The 15,853-nt window shown below is 39.7% G+C and overlaps 1 protein-coding gene across 1 annotated transcript in view; it reads right to left on the reverse strand.

Annotated features, from left to right (window-relative positions):
• The window catches only part of LOC145408715 (organic cation transporter protein-like), a 67,892-nt gene extending 65,900 nt beyond the window's left edge, over nucleotides 1–1,992 (reverse strand). Inside the window, exons 1-2 of the mRNA XM_080279380.1 lie at nucleotides 1,909–1,992; nucleotides 866–1,004 (exon numbers count right to left, since the gene is read on the reverse strand). Coding sequence (XP_080135506.1) covers nucleotides 866–1,004; nucleotides 1,909–1,992 — 223 coding nt within the window. The remainder of the gene's footprint in view (nucleotides 1–865; nucleotides 1,005–1,908) is intronic.
• Nucleotides 1,993–15,853: the final 13,861 nt, after the last annotated feature.

Below are 15,853 nucleotides of genomic sequence, written 5' to 3' on the forward strand. Positions count from 1 at the left end.
AGATACAGTAAAGTACAATCAACAAAGAAAGACATCATAAAAGTAGGCAAATTATCAAACAAAATGACCAGCAAAATAAGCCACACAGTCAGTCACACATTACTTTTCAGGGTGATAGTCAGACATATATCATCGTTTTCAGACATATTTATAATGTGAGTGCGGTAACAGAAATAAGCTTAAGCGGAAACAGAAATATAGGTGAAATGGAAAATAACTGATGGTGACTGATAGATAGATAGGTTTTGATAAGTAGATCGATAGATAGATAGATAGACATAAATAGATAGGTAGATAGATGGAAATAGAGAGAGAGAGAGAGAGAGAGAGAGAAAGATAGATAGATAGATTACATTAAACTTATATAGACAGATAAACAGATAGTTGGACCTCCTGCTGAGGGCATGTGCCAGGGCATAATAGAAACCATCAGAAGTTGAAAATATTATGGAAGGAGAGAATCGCATGGCAAGGGCAATTGTAAAGAGTGCAGGTACAATCAAAGGATAGACTGACTTAGCAAGGACAGTAGTAACAATGAAGTGCAGGTATAATCGAAGGATACACTAACATGGCATGGGCAAGAGTAACAAAGAAGTGCAGACAAAACAGACGGATAGATAAATGTTAAGGACAAGGTAACGAAGAAGTGCATGTACATGGCATGGACAGTAACGAAGAAGTGCAGGTATATTCAAAGGATAGACTCACATGGCAAGGACAAGACAGTAGCAACGAAGAAGTGCAAGTATAATCGAAGGATAGACTCACACAGCAAGGACAGTAGTAACGAAGAAGCGCAGGTATAATCGAAGGATTGACACATGACAAGGATGATAGTAAAGAATTGCGGAGGCCAACATACCGAGAGCACACATTAGGAACATGAGGACATTCCATCGACCATTTGCCCCCACCAGCTCCAGGAGATCCTCGAAGGTGGTGAGGGGATGGTGACGCCCATCCTTCTCTCCTCCATCACAGTCACTCCATTTGGTTCTTTCCTGTACCACGTCTTCCACTTTTGACACTATCTTTCTTCCACGTGGTCTTAGTTCTTCCACGCTTTCCACTTCCTTTCTGTCTTCCACTTTTACGCCTACATTTGTTAATTTCTTTCTACCTGGTTTTGTCTCTTCTACCTCTTCCTCTTTCGCTGCCACTTTCTTTCCACTTGGTTTTCCGTCTTCCACATCTTCTGTCGTTCTTTCCCTCACCCCTTCCGGTTTCTTTATCTCTTCTGTTTCTTTTTCTTTTGTTGTCATCATTATTCTTTGTGCGTCCTGTGAAGATCTTGCCGATGTCTCCAGTGTTTCGTCTTTCTTACACGGGTCAGACATTTTGGCCAAGTTGAGAGTTCCATGCACTATAGATTCCTGTCATTTAGCCTTCCTGCAAAGAACATAATACCGGTAAGAAGTTATGGAGTCTGATGATGACCAGACTAACATTCACTGCAACTTGAGTTAACTATAGTCTTTTCACCTTAACTTAGATTTTTTTTTCTCCTTTTACGGCTTATTCTCCGTATCTCAGTAGCAGAAAAATACAATACTGTGGCTCTATTCCTTTCCGTAGCACTTCTTCCTTGCTAGCATCATACTGTAGCGTTAATCTCATGTTACGAATCAACACTCATGAAGAGAAAGAAGGCAATTTTAGGCGAGGTTAGAGTAAAAATACTATAGGCTGATATAATATCAATTGATGATAAATTTAATGGATGAAAATATGAAAGACACACAGGCAGCTCCACTCTTGGTTGAATGTAATCGGCCGGCGGTAGCTGTGAAAAAATAGTAGAGTTATCCCAACCACGAGAGGATTAGGAATGATCTTATTAAGTCACAGGCTCCTATGACTCTTTCAATTCCCTCCCTGTCCTCCGAAGGGAGTTTGGTGCACTACGGAAGAAGGGAAGTTCTGCCAACAGTCCACCGGGTTCACGTCCAGATGAGCCTGGGATTGGAACTCTGACAACTGCACCTTCATGACCCCACGGTCAGCACTAACTCAGTTTCAAGTTTTATCAGAGGTGGAAGTTCATCATTATCTTTTTATCTTCGTGCTTTCACCTGGCTAATCAATATGAGTCACTGACATGAAAGGGGGAGCGTGCTTCCAGTTTTGTGCGTTGTGGCCTCCTTATCTGTTAGGTGGAGTAATGATGATGGTGGTAGTGGTGGTGACGATGGTGATAGTGGTGTGAGGGTAATGTTGTTGATGGTGGTGGTGGTGATGATGATTGAAATAATATTCCAGCGCCCACTCCTGTAAACTATTTTAGAGAGTTACTGTTAATGCGATGCCTAAGTAACTGTGTTTGTGGAGTGCTTGGTTAGTGGTGATAGACTATTGCTTACGTGCAAATACTGTCTACCTACTCACTTACTTCTCTCTCTCTCTCTCTCTCTCTCTCTCTCTCACACACACACACACATAGTTCTTTGGAAATGCACTCACACGCCTGTGCCTCATCCAGCCTTCTTCCAGCCTACGGAAGGTTAATTTATCTCCACAGATTTCTTTTTATTTTTCATATACTGTCACGAAATACATCACATATAACACATACATTCACTCATTCATACATACATACATACGGTACATACATACGTACATACATAGCTACATACAGTAGTGGATGTAATCATAAACGCTAGCAATCACACGCATCTGTTAAACCACTCACGCGTATTCATTCATTAGTCATTATTATCATCATTATTATCATCATCGTCATCAAAGCTTTTATCACATATCATCGTCAGAGTTTTTTCACATATCGTCATCATCATCGTCATCATCATCATCCCCGCAGGTATAAATGGGATGGTCAGGATTCAGAAGCAGTAACAGATACACATAGAAACAGGAGAAACTAACGATAAAATACCTAATAATATGATAAACCATACATTCCTTCAGTCACCATGCACACACATTTACACAGTCCTATGCTTACACGTTTATGAGTACTCATATAACGTGTGCATATAAACGCTCATTCATATTCTAATATATTCACCCTAGCAACAACAGCAGCAGCAGCAATAGTAGTAGTAGTAGTAGTAGTAGGTGGTGGTGGTGGTAGCATAGCAACAGCAGTAGACTTAGTAGTAATAATGGTGGTAGCAGTAGTAGTAGTAGTAGTAGTAGTAGTTGTTGTTGTTGTTGTTGCAGCAGTGGTAGTTGTAGTAGTAGTAGTAGTAGCAGTAATAGTAGCTAGTTGTTGTTGTTGTTGTACTACTCAAGGTGACTTGCAACATCTTTTTCATCCCTAGAGTTTTTCACTAGCAGGTTCTTTATGACCGTTAGGCTCTAACTCAACAATCCCAAAACTATAAATTATCAATACTAAACCCAGATAATAAGGCCCGTTTCACGTTATTGCAGTGAGTCATATGGTTTGTTTATATTTTACTCTTTTTATCCTAACTTGGCCCAGAACATCGCCCTCTTGTTCCCTATTTCACTTAGCTATGTGGCGGAAAAAAGGCTATACTACCGCCTTGCATGCTTTTCACAGCACTTCTTTGTGACTGGCATCATAATCTAGTGTCAATCTATTCTTACAATTCAGTGTTCAAGATGGAGAGATGGAATTTTATACGAAGTTAGAGTAAAAAGGGTTTAGTGTATATGATCTCTTTTGACTGTTTATATGCTGCGTTTAACAATACTGTGTACTGTATTGTGACATTATATACGGTTCGTTTTAGCCATATTTACTGAGCGTTGTCAGTATGTATATCATGCGTTGTGACTATATATATTGTTCATTATTTTTGTATATATGATGCATTTTAGACTGATGTATGGAGCGTTTTAACCGTATAAGGTAATATGGTTCGTTATTTCCGTATACAGGCTATTACGTTTTAATCGCGCGCGCGTGTGTGTGTGTGTGTTCTTACCTAATTGTTCTTACCTACTTGTATCTTTACAGGACTGAGTCAAGCTCTTACTGTCCCGTGTCTTAACCCGTCATGTCCCGAGCTATTTCGCATCTCCGACACCCGCCAATCCAGAGGTATTTTTGATTTTTTTTTTTTTTTTTTTTTTTTTGCTAAAACCTCCGCTTTTGGTGAGAAACATTGAAAATTCATAGAGAAATCACTCACCTGAGGTTTAAAATACTCGATTCAGTTAGCAGTACCTCCTTACCTGACTGGGATTTCTAACATGCTGGCACCAAAGAAAACGAGTTTTATGGAAGGGTAACTATTTCACACCACTCATAAACGGTATTTATTTATTTAATTGGTACGAATTTAAACGTAGTATGAGAGTACTGTATATTGGTTTTCAAACAGTAATATAGGCATTATAAGGATTGTTTCACTCACTAACTCATCACCATACTTGACCTTCTTTTGCCACATTACCTGATCATCATTTCTGACTGTTTCTTCCTCTAATGCTATGTAAAGTTTGTCCTCCACATTGTCATCGATTGGGGAATCAATCTGGCCCAGAATGTCTTTATTGGCCAGGTCACTGGTAACAGGTGAATTGCCGAGACAATGGTGTGCTGGGCGGGGGAGGGGGAGGTTATGCAGTGTAAGGCATTGTCCCTGCTTGGCATCTTGTAGAGGAATAGAGGAAGGAGTCCCGTGTATACGTACGAAAAATCACGCGTGAAAATTGAAAATTGTGCAAATTAGGGACCTTGCAATTGCACGACGTACCAGTAGGTCATCGGGACTGGCAAATGGAAAATGTTGCAACGTACCCATAAATCAACGGGACGCGGCGGGTTACACCATATTTTTCGTACATATCCTTAAATTTGTGAATTGTTTTGGCACACACTAATTCATTCTGTAGGGCATTCCACTGATCCATTGCTCTGTTTGGGAAACTAAATTTCCTTACATCTTTATCACCTTTCTTCTTATGCAGTTTTTTGCAGTGTCCTCTTGCTGATGCTTCCCCATACGTTAAGTAATCATTTACGTCTATTTTCTCCTTCCCTGATATGCATTTAAATAGCATAACCATGTCACCTCTTTTCCTTCTCTCCTCTAGTGTTGGTAGATTCAGTTTATTTAGTCTTTCTTCGTAGCTTAGATCCCTTAAGCTTGGTACCCATCTTGTAGCAGCCCTTTGAACTTTTTCAATCTTGTCTGTGTTTTTTGAGATGAGGACTCCAGACTACTGATGCATACTCCAGGGTTGGTCTGATGAGTGATGTTATTATCTTTCTTAACATGTCTTCATTTATGTATGTAAATGCTATTCTCATATTGGCAAGCAGTATATACATGTTCCGTACCTTCTCAGAGATGTGGTCAGCCGGAGATAGTCTGTTATTGACAATCACACCTAGATCCTTCTCTCTTTCTGATGTGTGTAGGGTTTTATTTCCTAATGTATAATCCAAATCAGGTCTTTTTCCACTTTTACCAAACTTGATTACATGACACTTGTCCACATTGAATTCCGTTTGCCAGTATTACTCCATTCATGAAGTTTATTTAATTCTTCTTGTAGCTCTTTACAAGAGTCTGTGTTAGTAATTCTCCTTTGTATTTTTGCATCATCTGCAAACATATTTAGATAGCTTTCATTTCCAGTGTTACTGTCTATATCATTTATATACACTAAAAACATGTTTGGTGCCAGCACTGAGCCCTGTGGTACTCCACTAGTCACTTCTTTCCATGATGAGTAATTTTCCCTTAGTACTGTTCTCATTTTTCTTTTCATGAGAAAATCTTGCATCCAACAATACAGTTTGCCTCGAATTCCTCCTTGATGGTACTGTGTCAAATGCTTTCTTGAAATCAAAATAGATACTGTCCACCCATCCTTCTCTTTCCAGTAATGTGTCTGTTACCCTGTCATAGCAGCTCAACAGATTAGTAACACATGATTTTCCTTTTCTGAAAGCAAACTGTCTTTCTGTTATCATACTGTGTTCTTCTAGGTGATTTACCCAGGCTTTTCTTATAAGCTTTTCTAATACCTTGCTTCCAACACTGGTTAATGATACTGGTCGGTAGTTAAGTGGATTTTGTCTATTCCCCTTCTTGAATAAGGAAACAATGTTTGCTTTCTTCCAAATATCAGGTAGTTTACCTTGACTGAAAGATTTCTTGAAAATTAAAAATAATGGTTTACTTAACTCCTTTGCACATTCACCTAGCACCCAACATGAAATTTCATCAGGACCATTTGCTTTTCCTTTGTCTAATCTACTTAGCTCCTCCTGTATTTCTTTTTCTGATGTTTGTATGTCTGGTAATATGTGTGGGCATGCACGTTCCACATAATCCCTCTCAAAATTTATTTCCTCTGTAAAAACTGATTGGAAATTCTTGTTTAGTGCTTCACAAATATCCTTCTCTTGTGTATAGGTGATTCCATCGTCCGTAATGGATTGTATTTTATCTTTTACTTTGGTTTTGCTTCTGATGTAGCTGTAAAATAGCTTTGGTTGATCACTACTTTTATTTATGATATCCTCCTCAAACTGTTTTTGGGCTTCCCTCCTTATCCTTGTATAATCGTTTCTTGCCTGTTTGTAATTATTATATGCCCTTTCACTATTGTGTCTTCTGTATCTATTCCACAACAAATCTCTCTTTTCTTTTGATTTTTTACATTCTGTATTGAACCATTTCTTTATTTTCTTTTCTGCATCTTTGTGCTGTGAGATGTACTTCTGGACTACTATTTCATGAAGTTTACAGAATTTTTCATATATAGCATTTAAATCTTGTCCTCTAAACTCCTTTTCCCAAGCAATTTCCAAGAAGTACTTCTTTAGGTCATGATACTTTCCCTTTTTATAGTTTAGGCTCTTTTTGTAACTTTCATTGCTGTTATCTATGTCATATGCAATCCTGAAATTGCAATTTAGTACTGCCTGGTCGCTTTTGCCGAATGGAGGGTGATATACGGTATTAAATTGTCAACATCATTTTTCTTGCCTAGTAAATATGAGATCTAGCATTGAGGGCACATCGAGTCCTCTTTTTCTGGTGCTTTCCCTTACATGTTGCAGTAGGAAAAACTCTTGCACAAGATCCAGGAGCTTTTGGTCCCAACAGCTTTCTTGGCTTATTATATCTAGAATATTCCAATTTATATTTGTATTAAAATCTCCAGTTAGTATAATTCTTTTCGATTTCTCTTCCATTTTATGTAGTAATGTTCTTAAACTCTGAATTGTACTTTCCGCCAGGTCACCATATTCGCCTTTTTCCCATGTGTTTGATCTGGGTGGCATGTACAAATTGGCTACAATTACTTTCCCTTCAGATGAATTTATCTCTACAGTTCTACTTGTGAGGGTATATCTAATTCTATTTCTTTGACTTTTAGGTTTTTCTTAGTTAATATTATTATTCCTCCTCCTTTTTTTAATTTCCTATCTCTTCTCCCTATATTATATTCCTCTAAGTTTATGATGTCATTCGATACCCTCGGTGTTAATTTTGTTTCAGTTAGGCATATTATATGCGGTTCATTTTCTCTGACATAATCATTCATCTCTAATAATTTAGATACCATTCCATCCATATTTGAGTACATCAACTCAATCATCTTGTTTATATACTTATCATGATTTGGTTCTAGTACCTTCCTCCTTTTTATTCCCTCCTGTTTATGTACCACTTTCGTACCTGCAATCCAATTACTTGGTAAAAAAAAAAATGTATTCTTCTCCTCTGATCTTCCCTCATTTTTTGTTTTTGCTTCCTCCCTCTTCTCTTTCAGTAATTTCAGTTCCTCTTGTGTTAGGCATCTTTTTATCCATACATTTTTGAACTCCTGTCTTTCCATAAGATTCTTTGCATTGTTTAGTATCTCCTCCAAGCTGTTTACACTCTGGAAGGTTACCTTTAGAGGTCTTGACTTGCTTTTCTCGTATTTCCCTAATCTTTTGTGTTCCTCTATGTCTTTACTACAGATTTCCTCTGATAATTCTTTCAATATGCCCATTACATTTGCCATCTCCTTTTTGTCTCTTAAGATCTTGTTTTTTACTTCTTCCTCTTCTATACCAGTGATTACTATAGATTTGTTAATATCTACTGAATTCTAACTTAGGATTGTTTTGGATTATTCTTTTCACTTCCTTTTTAATGCTTTTTCTTCCACCCTTGTTTCCAAGTCTTTCTTTACTTTCACCATTTCAGCATAAGTGGTTTCCACATCATTTTTTTTAGCTTTGCACAGCTTAATTCACCTGTGTTATCTTCTCAATATCACTGCTCTGATCTATCAGACTGCTTAATTGCCTAATTGTCTCTGTATCATTTTTGAACTCTTCCATAATATTCTCGTGGTTGACTACTGTACTTGCCATTTCACTAATTTTCCTCCTAAGTGTACCCACTTCAACTGTTAGCTCATTTATGGTTGTTTCTTTCTTGCTGACTTCCTTTCCTTATTTTTCTATTTCTTCCTTTTGCAAGTGCATCTGTTTCTTAATTTCATCTTTCTCATTCTGAAAAGCCGTCTCCAACCTATGTACTCCTTCAACCAGTTTGTTGTGAGTCTCCATTTCAACCAGTTCTTGGTAGAAATCATCATCCTGCTTTCTACCTTTATCCCTTTTCATTTCCAAATTTGCTTTACTAAAGTATGTGGTCATTTTGCAGTACTAAATGCGCATATAGTACTTACATTCCCTGGGGCAGATTGTAGACTAAACAACGATCAGCTGATTGTGCGCATTCCTGCGCTGCTGTTTACTTTTCTGTTTGACCAAGTCTTACTTAAAACTTCTTCTTGTGTGTGTGTGTGTGTGTTTTACCGTACGTAGATTGTAGCCCGTATTAACTATAAAGGCTACAGACCAGTAAGCTGTTTATATCCTTTTAATATCTACATAACCTAGCCTACATTATTACCAAAAGAAGATATGAAAGTTTAGCAGACAAAATAATTTGCTGGGAAGGAAATGCTAAGAACTCTCGGAAGCTGCCGATACTAGTGCCAAAAATTTAGTGACCGTATAATTCACATGGAGTGTGCCAAAGTGTACAGAACCCCCGAGTTTGTGAGTTACCAACCACCTCTGAGGAAAGATATTGCTTAGATTATCCGACTTTTATAGTTAGTTGCTACTGTAACGCGATAAGCAGCGGGGAGAAAGCTGAAGATTTGTGTGCCGTTTGTTTTTGAGAATTAAATTGTATTGTCATCATCATTATCTTCAACATCACTGTCATCATCGTCGTTATGTATCATCATCATCATCATCATCACCACCACCACCATCGTCGTCGTCAGTCTAATCATCATCATCATCATACCATCGTTGTCGTCAGCCTATGTCAATAATGATATCCAAAAATGTGGGTTTTAGTGCAGGAGCTAGGTGACATTTATTCAAAATGAAAGGTGCAGAAGGTTTGGAGTACCAGAAATGTTCGTCATGCGCAGGAGGGCCTAGAAACCCAAATCTTAAGTTTCGCAAGTGGTGGGTGTGGCTAGGGGCGACCCCCAAAATACCCCCAAAAATGACATTACATAACATGTGAGGTGCAGACTTCGTTTCAGTGCCATTTGATAGAGGTGTATTCAATGAATAAAAAAACCCAACTTAAGAATGTTTTTTTTTCGGTGGAACAGCTAATTAAGAACAATGTTAATTAGAGCTAATTAAACTTTTATTGAACATGAAAGGTGCACAGCTGAAACCTACTTCATTACAAACTACCACATCTCAGTAGTCAGAAAAATGATCTTAAGAAAAAAAATGATGGTGGGAAGACCCCTTAAGAAAAGGGTCACACCCAAAGTACCCCCAGAATCACGTTACATAACATGCGAGGCGCAGACTTCGTTTCAGTGCCATTTGATGGAGGTGTATTCAATGAATAAAAAAAACCCACTTTAAGAATGGTTTTTTCGGTGGATCAGCTAATTAAGAACAATATTAATTAGAGCTAATTAAACTTTTATTGAACACGGAAGGTGCACATGAAATGAAATGAAAGAAAAAAAGAAAAGAAATGAAATGAAATGAAAGAGAACTGCTAAAATAAAACATCAAAATCTGTTGCAACAAATCAGTCGAGCATGAGTTTGCTGACTTCAAATACATGTGGACTTGTAAAGGGAAAACATATGTTGCATTAGCCACATCAGTCCTATACATTTAGAGTGCCACTAAGAAGACTATGTTTACTCTTCGTCTGAGGAGAGGCAACTCTCTTCATCCGAGGATGAAATCTCAAAGTTGTCATCCGAGTCGTCCTCATGAAGGTCACCTTCCTCAGGAATCAATGAATCAGGCAGCTCAGGACCTTCGAACCATATGACCTCGTAATGCCCGACCTTCAGCTTCCATCCATCCTCTGGCAATGGATGCTGTATTATCTCTGGATCAGTAGCAGTGGCCCACATCCTTGCTACAAATGAGGCTCGCTTGATGTGTTGTGACAACTCCGGTTCACATGGAGGAAGCATGCTACCATCAATGCCCTTCAATTTTTCTAGTGCATTCTTACATTTGGCCTTTGGCCCATGTGCCCTCTCGAAAACCTTGTAGCAATATCCATTCAAAGAGGAGGAGGATTTGTCCTTTGCTGCATACATCTCTGCTGTAAAGGTTTTCAAAACTGTTTCATGATTTTCTGTTAGCTGTCCAGTAGACATTAATGAAAAAGCCTTCTGAGCAGAAGTGTCTTTCAACATCTGGGTATAGGGTCTGACTTTGCCTTTTCGATGGAAAGCAGAGGTGTAGTCACAGCCTGTGAAGGCATGGAATCCTAGAAGTGCACTGCATATATGATGTCCTACTGTGTTGGCAATTGAAGTGATATTCAGGTACCGTCTGTTGTTTTTTGATGAAGTCCCGACGTCCATCCATACGTGCACCTTCATATCCCAACAGTGATGTAAGAGGATGACTGCAATGTCGGTGTCGGATCCTCTGACTACAATGTTCTTGACACATCCTTCCTCATCTATGGACTTGGCATGGGCTGCTATCAGTGTATCCGCCTCCTCATGATTAGTTACCAACTTCTCAACCACTTCTCTGACTACCTGCCCATCAATGACATAAAAGTGAAATTATGAACCAAGGTAGGAGAGGTAGATGTGCCTCTTCTCAATGAGATGGGCATAATGTGGCGATTTCCACTCGGCTGCCAGGAATTTTGGGAACTCTTCTTTGAACGATCTTGCCTTCATCAGGTCTTTGATGTCACTAGGACGGCGCTGTTCTGCTCCAGTGATCACATACACCCGAGCCTCCTTTTCATCCAAGCCTCTAAGATTTCTTTCACCCTCCTTGATTGATAGTATGGGGTATGCATCAAAGACAATATCAATCCTTTTTGTCGATAGTTTTGCTGCTTGTTGTAGAACACCAGTTGCTAGCCCCCCATATGTTGGTGGCAAGTTGGGAGGAAGATTATGAAGAAGGAAATTCCCGCCAATGATACAAACATCAACTGTACTGGGCGCGGAATGGTTTTGAACTTTCTTTTCCAACAAGTCCAAGAGAGTATTCTTTCGCGTCTTCACCATCATGCCATCTCCATTACACATGGAAAGAGGCACTGGAGTGAGTGGAAAGGAAAAAACATATTCAAGGTCAAGATCCCGTCTGCAAGCCAGAATGAGGAGTCGGCCCAGTAAGTCCCTGTTACAAGTCAGGACAATGATTCTGACATCCTGAGTGTGCTTATATCTTACATTTTCATTTTTAAATGATGTGATTCCTTTTTTATGGCACTCTCAAATCTCTCAGGGTCCTCAAGGCATGCAGCAACAAATGTCTCCTTTTTGCCTTTTCCTCTAACAAATGTCTCCTTTTTGTCTTTTCCTCTGTCTTTGATTCCGAGAAGACAAGCTTTTGTACTTTCTGATGCAGCTTTACCAGTACTGATGTTGAATAACTTTGATGATTCACTGACAGTACCTGTGAATGGATTGCAGGTATCTTGGATTTGTGCGATGACGTTCCTTACATCAGTGTCGTCATGTCTCACTCTTGCACCTTTCAACTCAGCAGTTGGGTCATCCACATTACCAATACCGGCCATTCCTTGCACAGAGGTGACAATGGCAGACCTTGCGGATTTTGTCAGCATCCAGCGCATGCGTGCACTATAGTTGTTGGTTAATGATGCGATCCCCGTTTGTCGAGATGAAGAATCAGCATTGATCGTTTGTTCGAGGGTGAGATCCACTGGACTGCGACTGAAAGCTTTTTTGGTGCGTTTAACGGTGAATGCTCCCTTTTCAAGAATGGACCGCAAACCAGGATGTGTTTGGTCGATATTCAGGAGATCTAACTGATACATTGTTAACCACCTTGCATAGTTGATGTGATTTGTGGTGAAGAAGATTTCTATCAGCGGTGTCAAAGCATGAGTGAAGTGGGCAACATTGTTGGTGCGGATGGCTCGCTCAAGGTTGTGGTATGCATGTATTAAGTCCACATACATCATCCAATACTGTGCTGTGGCACCGTGTTCTCCAGTTCTTGTAGCAGCTGTGTATTCAACATACAGAGTGACACATTCTCTGAAAAACTCTGATGCGTTGACCATCTGCCACGTTCCTTTTTCAGATTGGACTGGAGTTCTGCCAACAGTGCTTCAACTTCTTCCCTCTGGTCGAACTTCTGCAGAAAAGATTGGAAGTGAAGTACTTCAAATGCCAATGCTATAATTTCCTTTTTCAATTCTACAGTAATACATTTGGGGTTCTTACTGACGCTATCACGAACACCCATTGGCGTCTCTATATCTCTCTCTCTTTAATTAGTAATATTGAATTGAATAGAATAAACTAAATGACTATTCGGATTATCATAGGGAGCTATTAAAAGTAATATGTGTACAAACCCAGCAAAGTTATGTTCACCAAACTAGCTCTGATCTGAACAGTGAACACCACTGAGCAGAGCTGTGAAATAACCCCAGTGCAACACTGCAGTCAGCAGTCACCCCACATAACCCTGGTACAAGGCGGAAGTCGCCAGCCAATCAGAAGTCGGGAATCATCACGCCACTCTGGCGCGACCGTGTCTATATGCATCTGCGACAGTTAACACACACACACACACACACACACACACACACACACACACACACACGCAGACACGCAAACACGCATACACACACCCACATAGACGCACAGTGGCATACTCATATCCGTTAACTCATAACGTGCAAAAATAAAAGTGCCAATATTTCAGAATACACGATGACACATCAGCAATTTGCCCAACGCCTGGTGGGGGGCCCTAGTGGTGGGAGGCCTGGGGCCCAGATCCCAGAGCTCCCACTAAATCCGAATCTGACCTCTTCTATTAACTCTAACGTAAAGAATAACAATTTTAACAATGGAAATAATTTCTGAAATTCTTCTTAAAGGGGTCTTCCCACCATCATTTTCTTTCTTAAATTCATTTTTCTGACTACTGAGATGTGGTAGTTTGTAATGAAGTAGGTTTCAACTGTGCACCATTCATGTTCAATAAAAGTCTAATTAGCACTAATTACATTGTTCTTAATTAGCTGATCCACCGAAAAATCATTGTTTTTTTTTTTTATTCATTGAATACACCTCTATCAAATGGCACTGAAACGAAGTCTGCACCTTGCATGTTGTGTAACGTGATTCTGGGGGTACTTTGGGTGTGACCCTTTTCTTAAGGGGTCTTCCCACCATCATTTTTTTTTCTTAAGATCATTTTTCTGACTACTGAGATGTGGTAGTTTGTAATGAAGTAGGTTTCAGCTGTGCACCTTTCATGTTCAATAAAAGTTTAATTAGCTCTAATTAACATTGTTCTTAATTAGCTGTTCCATCGAAAAAAACATTCTTAAGTTGGGGTTTTTTATTCATTGAATACACCTCTATCAAATGGCACTGAAACGAAGTCTGCACCTCACATGTTATGTAATGTCATTTTGGGGGGTATTTTGGGGGTCGCCCCTAGCCACACCCACCACTTGCTAAACTTAAGAATTGGGTGTCTAGGCCCTCCTGCGCCTGACGAACATTTCTGGTACTCCAAACCTTCTGCACCTTTCATGTTGAATAAAAGTCACCTAGCTCCTAGACTATTTGCAGTCCCTTTGATATCTCAGTTTCTACCCTCTGGTTTCTAAGATGTCGCTAAACTGAATAAAATCGTGTGGCGTTGAGCTAAACATAATTCCTAGCTGTACCAATAGAAGGGAAAGTGTTGCTCATATAGCTCATCTCCAAGTACCGGTAACTCCACATGGTCCTCTCTTATAGCTCATCTCCACGTAACTCCATTTTCTCCTCATATAGCTCCTCTCCATGTAACTCCACATGCTCATTTCATATCTCATCTCCATGTAACTCCACATATTCCTCTCATATAATTCATCTCTATGTAACTCCACATGCTCCTCTCTTATAACTCATCCCCAGTGCTCTCATTCTTGATTTTGTCCTTCCAGCCGGGTCCAAGCTCGACTTACATATTTTAGAGGGGGGATTATAATTTTGTCATGCTGAAGTATTTTTTTTTCCATGCTCACTACCCTCTACTATATTACTATTCTTATATAAGCTAGGGAAAATACGCCAATGAAGTGGAGATTATAAGCAAGATAAGAGTATGTTGAGATATCAGGATAAAGAATATGATAAATAACTGAGTACAGAAGGCAAAGAACAATATAAGAATAGGTAAGCCGTAAGATGAAGAAAAATCAGTGTTCAAGGGCATCTGAACCTGTTATCTTTGTATCCGTCATCAGAAGAACTCGTGATAAGAGATAGTACACGTGATCAGTTGTGGGGTGGAGGCGCCCATCATCCACCCACTTAGTGTAGTGTTGCTCTGTTTTTAGGGTAACTCTATATTGAGTGGCAGGCCAAATGATTTCCTGTAAACCAGGAAAGCATTTACGACGCTGGTTGGTAACCTTATAACCAACCAACATGTGCTCCCTATGTGACAACAAGTGGGTTGGCGAAGGGTTAGTGCCCCTCTCCGGAAAACAACAAAAAATACGAACAAGAAGCCTCGCACCAGGACTGACCAAAAGGTGACGACTAAGGACCGAACAAAGGACATGGTGCGGATAGCTACATGGAATGTAAGGGGTGCGAATGATGAGGTGAAAGAAAAAGAGATTGTCCAGGTGCTTGAGGGTGCGAAAGTGGATGAATGTGGATTAACTGAAAGTAAATGAAAAGGTGAGAATGTAAGAGAATGGGAGTATGGATGGGGTATATGCATGGGAGTACGTGAGAATGAGGTGCAAAAGAAGGAGTGTGTATTATAGTGAGTAATAGATGGAAGGATAATATAAGAGAGTATGGATCAGTGGCTCAAGGATTGTATGGGTAAGATTGAAAGTTCGACTACAAATGTGGGCGATTCTGTGCGTGTATGCGCCAACACAAGATCGTGCAAGCAGAGTGAGAGAAGAGTTCTGGACAAATGTGGAAGTGTGCATGGAAAAGTTCGAAGGAATGAGAGAGTTTTTGATTGGAGATATGAATGGAAAAGTAGGAAATATGAAGGTGGAGGGAGTAGTTGGTGAGTGGAGTGTGCCTGCAGAGATGGATGAGAATGGCAGTGCTTTAGTGGACATTTGTGCCAGGAGGGGGTTGGTGATAGCCAGTACCCTCTTCAGGCACAAAATGATCCATAGGTGTACGTGATGAGAAGGATGGATGTTGAACTGAATAAACACAAGGCAATGATTGATTATGTGTGTGTGGATGACAGGATGAGAAGGTGTGTAATGGATGCAAAAGACTATAGAGGTTGGGGGAGTGGACTTTCTGACCACCACTTGGTGGTGGCCAGAATCAATGCCCAAACGAAATAGAGAAATAGAAGAAGGGAAGAACATGAGGAAATAGCTTATACAAGGAGGGT

This window comes from Coenobita brevimanus, chromosome 78, assembly GCF_032717465.1.
Source record: "Coenobita brevimanus isolate Jiangsu-jjx chromosome 78, ASM3271746v2, whole genome shotgun sequence".
NCBI classification, from domain to species: domain Eukaryota; kingdom Metazoa; phylum Arthropoda; class Malacostraca; order Decapoda; family Coenobitidae; genus Coenobita; species Coenobita brevimanus.